The sequence below is a fragment of the Cyprinodon variegatus genome, unplaced genomic scaffold, assembly GCF_000732505.1.
Source record: "Cyprinodon variegatus isolate N-32 unplaced genomic scaffold, C_variegatus-1.0 Scaffold1017, whole genome shotgun sequence".
NCBI classification, from domain to species: domain Eukaryota; kingdom Metazoa; phylum Chordata; class Actinopteri; order Cyprinodontiformes; family Cyprinodontidae; genus Cyprinodon; species Cyprinodon variegatus.
In genome coordinates this window covers 165,627-175,100 of record NW_015151470.1, presented here as the reverse complement: position 1 = coordinate 175,100, position 9,474 = coordinate 165,627, and the positions used below count along the sequence as shown (strand labels likewise).

General features: G+C 37.7%; 1 protein-coding gene across 1 annotated transcript in view; it reads left to right on the top strand.

Annotated features, from left to right (window-relative positions):
- Positions 1–6,116, top strand: part of LOC107100833 (actin-binding Rho-activating protein-like) — a 9,602-nt gene extending 3,486 nt beyond the window's left edge. The window contains exon 2 of the mRNA XM_015399484.1: positions 5,526–6,116. Within this exon, the coding sequence (XP_015254970.1) occupies positions 5,526–5,963 (438 nt within the window). The 3' untranslated portion in view covers positions 5,964–6,116. The remainder of the gene's footprint in view (positions 1–5,525) is intronic.
- Positions 6,117–9,474: the final 3,358 nt, after the last annotated feature.

Below are 9,474 nucleotides of genomic sequence, written 5' to 3'. Positions count from 1 at the left end.
AATTAAAATCACTTATCATTTATTGAAAAGTATTTAATAAAATTCATACTTAAAGAACTTTCAGATGTTTCTATTCTGAATGTGACCAGACTTTTCCTTTAAGGTGATTCATATATATACAGTATCTTATGTACAGTATATTATTAAACTAGGCTATTACTTAAATATCACCGTTTTATGACAAGCTCGTATAGCTAAAATTCTGACCTTATGTATATTTCTTTGTACGACTCAATACGAGTGGGACATCAGACAATGGGGAATTATAACCAGTCATAAACCAGACCTAAATATCCAACTATTACTCAAATCTAAGTTCATTTCTGATCTGTTGGAGAGACGGTTTTCAGGGATGTCGATAAAACAAAGGGAACATAAATGATTCATGGCACATGTGGATGCACTGTATATACTGTATGTATTTCATGCACCTTTTTCTTCCTTTGGCACCTTCTTCTTCTTTGAGTATTTGAGCTGATGTGACGAGTACATTTCTATACTGTGAGATCAATAAAACCATTCAATCAATCAATGGAAAAAAGCCCTTTCATAAATGATCCTGATAATCCAGAAATGTAAAACATATGAGGACAGAGATGAGGCTTATTTGGGATAAAAGCTCATTTTAAATGACTATATTAGACCTGACCACTGACAAGAGGAAATCAAGGAAGCTAATGCATGAGCATAACAAACAAATAATGCAGTTAAAAAATATTTTTCAGGCAGAAAAAAAAAGGAAAAAACTTTGAAACCAAACAAAACCTATAACTCCACAAACGATATAGTGTTTCCTTCATATTAACTTGATCGCAAGATGTCCTGGTATGAGCATAAAGGCTTGAGTACAAAAATTTGACTTAAAAATTAACTATCTGGAGCCCTTTATTTCAAAACGAGCGTGTTTGTTTCTCAGCTAAGAAGAAAGTATGGTGGAGTTAAACCTCTAAAAGTATCCGGATGTCAAAAGTTACTGTAACTAGTTAGTAAGATCTCTGGTTATATTTTTTCAAACCTTCTTTGATAAGAAGCAATGGAAAGTTTCTCAAACAAAGCATGTCGATGAAACGCGACAGATAGAAACATAAAAATAGACCCGGTTCCTAATAGAGGAATACAGGCTTTAAAGTCACCTGAGGAAATTCAAGTCCAACCAGCATAACAGCTGCATAACTGTGGTGCTAACATTTCTGCCATAAAAGGCTGAAGATCCCCCCCCGCCCCCATCTTAGTGAAGGAGCCAGTACTGAGAAAGTCTGGCTTGTGAAAAACCCCTCATGCTGTATCTGATGTGCAATGGAATATATGTCAGTAAATATAGTCACATTCTGCAACGTGTTTTCCAGCCTGACCTTCAGGCGGGACGCCTGCTGCAGGAACACAGGAGGAAGAGGGCGATGAAGGGCAGGGGTGTAAAAACAGCCACAGGCAGACAGGCCCTTAAAAAGATAGATGAGAAAGTCACATTTTATTGTTTGGTGGAGGGGATGGCACTAATGAAACAATCCAGAAAAGCAACTACTACCAAAGTAAAACCACCACGCTGTCTGCAGGGATCGGAACTAATGTCCAGCTTTAGCTTGGAAAATGCTGGTGAAGATTCTCAGTCATCCAGGTCATATTCATTCCATCCACTGGACTTTGTTTCCAAGTCTGAAGACGTTTCGCTTCCCATCCAGGAAGCTTTTTCAATAAAACAGAATGTTCACATTTTGGAAAAAGAAAACAAGTGGTTTGAGAAGGGCATGAAGAAAGCAAGTGATCTATGTTAAGAAAGAAAAACCAACCTTAAAGGAATAGTACACCCAAAACATGATTAGCCTTCATTTTCTACTCACCCCCATGCTGAACAACACTCTGGAGTACTTTTTTGATATCTCAAATGCATCTGGAGATCTGGGAGGCTTCTTGCTGTCTGCTGACATTCAAATAATGGAGGTCTATGGCGCCCGAGGCAGAAAGGTCCATAAAAGTCCACAAAAAACGTGTCAATATTCCTCCATACTGCTCGTCCAATGTATTCCAAGTGTCCTGAGTGGGTAGCGTCCATAATTTACTCGAAATAAAGTCATTTAGAATGTTTTTAGAGCATAAACAGTAGTGTATAGGACTTCCTAAAAGCGCGCGCCTGCGAGTTCACGACGCTACGGAAACCGCGGCAGACCAAACCAGATGAAAGTGCGCATTCAGCTCGGCAAAGAACTCATGTTCTTCCTCAACACTGAAGTCCTCAGACATTTTTCTTTCGTTGTTTCTTTCTTTGCACAGGTAAACAGCACATTTCTTCTTCTACGCTTGCATTATCGGCAGAGCAGACGCTGAATGCGCACTTTCATCTGGTTTGGTCTGCCGCTGTTTCCGTAGACTCGTGAACGCGCTTTGAGGAACTCCTATACTCTACTGTTTATGCTCTAAAAACATTCTAAATGACTACCCTATAAAGCCTCAAACTCAACGCTATTTCTGACATTTTGAATTGAAAAAGCTTCCTGGATGGGAAGCGAAACGTCTTCAAACTTGGAAACAAAGTCCAGTGGATTGTTTTTAACTTTTTCGGAATGACTGTGACTCTTCACTAGCTCTGCACTGCTCGAAACGCACTGCAGGACCTTTTGATCCACCTTCATGCAAATTAACCGTAGACTTTGTATGCAAACCAGCTGCTCCTGCTGCTCACAGCACTTTTGGTGTGAACACAGTATAAGGCATTTACAAATGAATACCTCACATCCAGTCTAAAGTCCAAGAACCCTGTTATATTGGATGCTCCAGCTTTGAAACCAACTATACTCACTCCTTTTTAGTGCCTTATTAGTGAGATAGTGAAACAGAAACTATGCACCACAGAGGATCTTACCGGATATCAGATGTTTGTTATTTACACATACCTTTTGTAAGTGAGCTCATGTGTACTCACAGGAACAAAGTGTTCAAATGTTCCACTATGGTTCAGTTTCCATAAAGAAGCTACAAGAATCCAAACAATTCAACATCTTCTTACAAGCCAAAGCTCAACTGAAATGCTGCTGCTGGTGTCAGCAGTAAACGGCTACCACTAGCTAGTTAGAGAAAGAAGGACAGCAATGAAGAAAAGGCTGTAGGTGTAAGAAACCGCTACATCCAGAGAGCAGACTGATAAATATGAGCTTATGAAAGGAAAGAGTTCTGTCTGCCTAGCGACCGCAATTGCAAACTTTGATCATATGACACTTTGGCAAATACGGACACAAAGTATTGGTTTTTCCTTTATTTTGTGTCCTATTATTTCTGGCTTGCGGCTGGATGGACTGGTTTAGTCAGCACTGCACATTGCGGCCAGAGTTGAACTAAACTTTAAGCGTGTTGGTTCACAAGCACAAGGTGGTGCGCTGTGCTCAAAATGCCCTTAAGCAGAGTAAGCCCTTGAAAATAATGGGTTTAAGAACACAGCGGACGCACCACTTCTGGTTATAGATGGTGCAGAATAAAGGCAGAATTTGACCTTAAATGATGTATAGACACATATAAGATTTTCATAAACCCCTGACTATAAGCTCAGTGTACAGCAAGGCTGAGAACTCAACTTTATTACTGAATAAGGATTTGAGTAACAAAATAGAGTAGTAACTCCTGTACACCAGGCAGTTTATACAAACAGCTTTTCAATCTCTGAAGAAAATAGACTGCATAGTTTTAGAGACACCCTGTGTGCAATGGCACGGTCTCACTTTTCATAGTTCAAATACCAAGATATCTAATGTCATTGATCTGAAGGCAAAGCTAGTAGACGGAAAAACAAGAGGAGAAGAAGAGAAGGAGAATACTTGGTTGACAGAAATCAATCATTTCAATCATTAATTGAGAAATTTCAATGTTTTGCAGACATATGTTTATTTTGTGATTTTTTTTTCCTGCTTATACAACAATATAGGTAAAAAAGCTTCTTCAAAAAATTACTGGAGATTGCAAAATGTGCTTCTCAATACGCTGGTTTAGAAATAAAGTATTTCCAATAAGTGAGCAGGCGAAGGGGCAAAGTAAATGTCAAGCTGGGGGATCTATTTCACAAAGTCAGCTGCAGGACCTAGGACATTAATCTCCAATTATAGCCATAATATTTGGTGGAAATATAGTCATTTAAAGTGTGAAAAGTCTTAAAATCTGTAATCCTTTAGAAAAAAAGTAACTGTCCTGCAAATTGATCGTGGAGAAGTCATACAGTAGTAGCCAGACTGGAAAAAAAAAAATATAATAATCTAGATAAGTCATTTTTTTTCAAAATAAGTGCATTTTTTCTTGGATTGAGGAGATAAAAGAGACATTTAGCCAATGGAACATGACAATGTACATTTAAAATAAGAAAACACAATGGCATTGTCTTATTTCAAGTGTAATTGTCAAATTTTAGGAGTAAAAATATTCATTCCGTTGGCAAACTATCTCATTTATCTACTCGATTTAAGGGTAAATACACTTAATCTAAGAAATTTTTACTTCTTTCTTGATCGCTTTTCCCGTGCAATCAAAACTTCTCCATTGTACTTGATGCACTAGAAAAACAATTTAGAGATAAGTAAAAATTTCTTACTAAAACATGTCCTAAAATAAGATAACTAGTCAACATGCACTTGAATTAAGACAATGCAATTGCATGTTCTTATTTTAAATGTAAATTGTCTTGTTCCATTGGCAAAGTGTCTCTTTTACCTCCTCAATCCAAGACCAAATGCACTTATTTTAAGAAAAAATGACTTATCTAGATTTCGTTTTTTCCAGTGTGGGTCCTTGGCTGGTCCCCTACAATTTCTTTTTAAACATACATTTTTGTACTTAAATATTCTGTCATGATTTCTGGACATTAAGATCTAAAAAGAAGCGTCATCTCCTGTTCAGACCCTGTAATTCAGTGAAAGGGTTGGGTTCGGGTTAAGGAAAAAAAATGCAAGAGGAGGTCAGTCCAGTGGCTGGAAGTTGGAGGAAGGTGGGCTGCCATTCGGCTGGTGTTTGACTGGTAAAGACCATTTCGAATGGCAGATATAGAGACTTTCACCTGTTGTAGCTTGAGGAACGAAAATGATGGGAAAAAAGTTAATTTGTGCTGTTTGTTCTGTATGGATAAAAGTATCTGGATTAGCATAAACATACTTATTAAATAACTTGGTATATTGACGAAAAAGAAATTATTGTACTAACTTCATTCTCTGAATGAGTCTAGATTAGGTACACATAGACTACCGATGTCGTTATACTTTCTGATTTTCTGCATGGTGAACGGCCAAAGAAAGTTATTTGGCTTGAGACAGAAGATCTTTCTGTACCTATGCAAAACTTTATCAAACTTCATTTATTTCTGTATAAAACAGCTAGAGACTGTTCACTTCGGGATGTAATCATGTCTACATCCACTTCTTTTGTTGTACTCATTAATAAAACTGCAATTGAATCCAATGTTCTTTAAATTAAAATCTTGAAAGTATTTCAAATGTAATATTTTTTGGGTAAAGCAACCAAAGCAGTTTAAAGTCATAATTCACTTTACTCTGCAGATTAAGATCGCCTCCATGAACGACATTAAGAGCCGCTGGCAGCAGTGGTCTAACCAGCACATCGAAGGCCAGAAACTCAACCCCTTCAGCGAAGAGTTTGACTATGATTTTGCAATGTCCCAGCGGCTCCGCAAAGGAGATTCTGGCTACGGTCGACCCAAAGACGGCTCCAAGACAGCAGAGAGAGGGGACCGGGCTCACAAACACATCCACAGGGAGATGGAGGAGATGGTCTGGATTATCAAGGACATGGGCCTCAAAGACAAGGAGGGTCGGACTTTTATCACCTTTGGGCGGCTCTTCGACCGCTATGTGAAGATTTCAGACAAAGTGGTGGGTATCCTTCTGCGCTGCCGCAAACACAAGATGCTGGACTTTGAGGGGGAAATGCTGTGGAAAGGAAAGGATGATGATGTAATTATCACACTCATGGACTAAAGACAGGAAGCCGAAGCTTCAGCTTTGCTATTGGTTACATCATGAACCCAAAAGGAATGAATGAAGGTAGAAAAAAAAACGTGAAAGTGCAACGAAACAGTTCTAACAGTAAATAGCTGGACTAGAGATGAAAGAAATATAAGTGACTGGAAGCTCTTTTCATTTATTCACATTTTTATTAGAGATTTTTTCAAAGCCGATGCCGATTATTCTTACATCAGAATGCATGGGTGCATGCATCGAGCCCATACAGCGAAACACTGTATCGTTGCACGTGTCGTTTCAAGAAAGTCATGTGACCGATACAGGAGTTGTTTCTAACTGACTGATTCACTAAACTGTGTTTAAAAATGTGATATACATTTGCTAAAAAAAATGTCTCATATTTTGTGTTTAATCATTAAAATGATCAAGAATTTTGGAGCAGCCTGAAAGGAATAGGAACATTTCAGCCGTTGCGTTTTTCATTTTAATTTTCTCGATGTGTCATCATTGTCCTCTCGGTTATAACTGAACTGATCTGAATCAAAGTTAATTTCAAATTCACTCTTAGTTTATTTATGTTTTTACTGTACATATTGTTTTAAAATTATGATTTAAAATCCAAGTCCACAAGCATCCTCAGTCAAATTTTCCAGTACTTTTTTTACATTATATGATCACATTATCTATTCTATGCATCTAAAAAAAATCTAAGACATTTTCAAATTAAAAATAGATATGAAATAATACAATATAACCTACTATAACTTCGNTTCACTTTGTATTAGATTTTTTCCTGCTTCACAAAGGTAGGCAGCAGCTTGACAAAGCCATGATGGCAATTATTTTACATTATTATGGTATCGGTATCGGCCGATACTGCACAGCCAGGTATCGGGTATCGGTATCGGGGCCAAAAAAGGGCATCGGCGCAACACTAGTTTTTACTGTACATGTTGTTTAAAATTATGATTTAAAATCCAAGTCCACAAGCATCCTCAGTCAAATTTTCCAGTACTTTTTTTACATTATGATATATGTTCACATTATCTATTGGCTGCATCTAAAAAAAATCTAAGACATTTTCAAATTAAAAATAGATATGAAATAATACAATATAACCTACTATAACTTCGCATATCATTGTGCTAGATCATCAGATCAATTCAGTGTAGTCTTTCTAATAAGCTGCCTGTAGTGTCTATAAAGGTCCAGCAAGTGTCAGTATTCTGTGAGACAGTATCAATGCAGCATCAATATAGTTTGGCAATGAGTCAAAACGCTTCAAGATGCTTCATTAACCCATCACTACCACAAACATAATCCACAAAATCCAAAACAAATCCAACGACAAACCAGTAATAGTGACTGAGCAGGTGGTGTATATATGGGAAAGAAAAACAAGGACCAGGCTAATCAGCAGATTGGGAGCAGGTGTGAACAGAGGAGTCTAGAAGGGAGCTAGGGAAAAGGAGACTGACAAAAGAGGGCAACAAGAAATACCGTCCATCCATCCATCTCCAGCTGTGTACGGGAAAGACGCGGGGTCCACCCTGGACAGGTCGCCCGTCAATAGCAGGGCAACACGGAGACAAACAGGACAAACAACCATTCACGCACACACTCACATCTAAGGAGAATTGAGAAAAGCCAATTACTCTAACAGTCATGTTAGGAGGAAGCCGGAGTATCCGGAGAGAGCCCACACATTCTCAGGCAGAACATGCAAACTCCATGTAGAAAAGCGCCGGGCTGGGAATCGAACCCGCAAGTGCTACCCACTGCTCCACTGAGCAGCCAACAATTACAAAAAACTAGAATAACACAAAATGGAAATAAAACCAATGAAAACTCAAAGATAAAACTTCTCATTAGTTCTTCTCACAAACAAGGCTTTAATGACGGGTTGCTATCTTTAGCATGCTAACTATGTGTGCTTTGCTAACTATGCTATATGCTGAATGTCAGCTACACTGTGACCTTACACTGATGACAGATGAACCGAGGATACGTTACTTGGGCTGAATTATATTTAGAATTGATTTAATTCAACTTTTCATTTAGTTTAGTTTAATTTAATTTTAATTTAAAGTAGGTTTTAACGTAACATAACCCCAGACTGCTGTTTGTAGGGGTCAATTACACACGTTCCCTAAATCATTTATCTAATCCTACAGTCTAAACCTAATTCTCCACTGGTGGGTCAAACAAACTGAGCCTGAGGTTGGTGGATTTAATATGGTTCTATTTGGTTCTATTTTGTTGTTCTATATGGTTCTTCTATTGTAGAAGGAATGTTAAGTAATCATCTGTCTTTTGATATTTTGGTACAATATTAATACTGTGATTAAAAGGTATAACTGATTAAGCTCTGAAATGTTTTAGTTTTACATTTATGGTATAATTTAGCTGAATGTACAGAAATAAAAAAAAATAGAACTACATTTAAAGTAAGAAGTTCCTCTAAAGTCAGAAATTGTTCTTTGTATGCAAATGATATTTCTTAGAAAAACATTCAATATTTTGAAAACACCTTCAGGGTAAAGGATTGCAGTGGTTTTAACAGGCTTCCATTGAACATTATATTCATGTATTACTTTATAAGTTCTTGTCTTTCCTTGTGACAAAAGGCACAGTGTGAACTTAGCAGAGCTTTCTGACAGAAGCGTCCATGCATGCATCATAACTGCAACATAAATATTTAACAATCCTGATGTGAAATGGTTGTTTTCTAGAAATATTTACTAGATTTTTAGATCTAGTTCATTTTTTCTCAGAATGATTTGAAATAGAGGTAAAGAAAAACAACAGAACTGCTTAAATGTGTGAACAATTTTCTTCTTTCAAAGTGAAAGCCTGAAAATCTTCTTACAGAAGGAAAATGTTTATAAAAATGTCTTAATTGTTGTGACAGGTAGAAGTCGCATTTTTAGATGTCTTTGCTTAGATCAGAGTGATAACGTAGGTGATATGATAATAAACACTTTCTGGAAAAGATTGGCCTCACATTTATTTTTGGGTTGTCTTTTCTTATTCAAGTATTTGCTGCTATTTTATTATTTTTTTTTTTTGTTTAATAATGAGACAAGAAGAAATGTTTGTTTCACATTATCAATGTTAGGGAGATGATGTTATATTATTTGTAAATCAATCTGGAAGACTCTTATCAGCGTCACCTGAACCCCTTGCAATGTCCCTTGTTCAGCACCAGCCAATTAACTCGGGGGGCCGCACCTTCTCCGAAGCCAATCATCTTTCTAGATCCCCTTCATTTAGCCCAGCTTCACTCTCCCGCACGCAAGTGAACTTTCCGCCACCCCCAGCACATCTCCTCCCACTTTCTCAGGCTATTCTCAGTCCCACTCAACCTCTGACTTATTCCCCCACCAGTATCCGGGGGCTGGGGGAAGACTACTCTAATCCATCACACCTAATGTTGATTCACGGCATCAAAGTCTTCTGCCGATGCCTGAGCGCCACAGAACATACACTCACCGGCCACTTTATTAGGTACACCTGTCCAACTGCT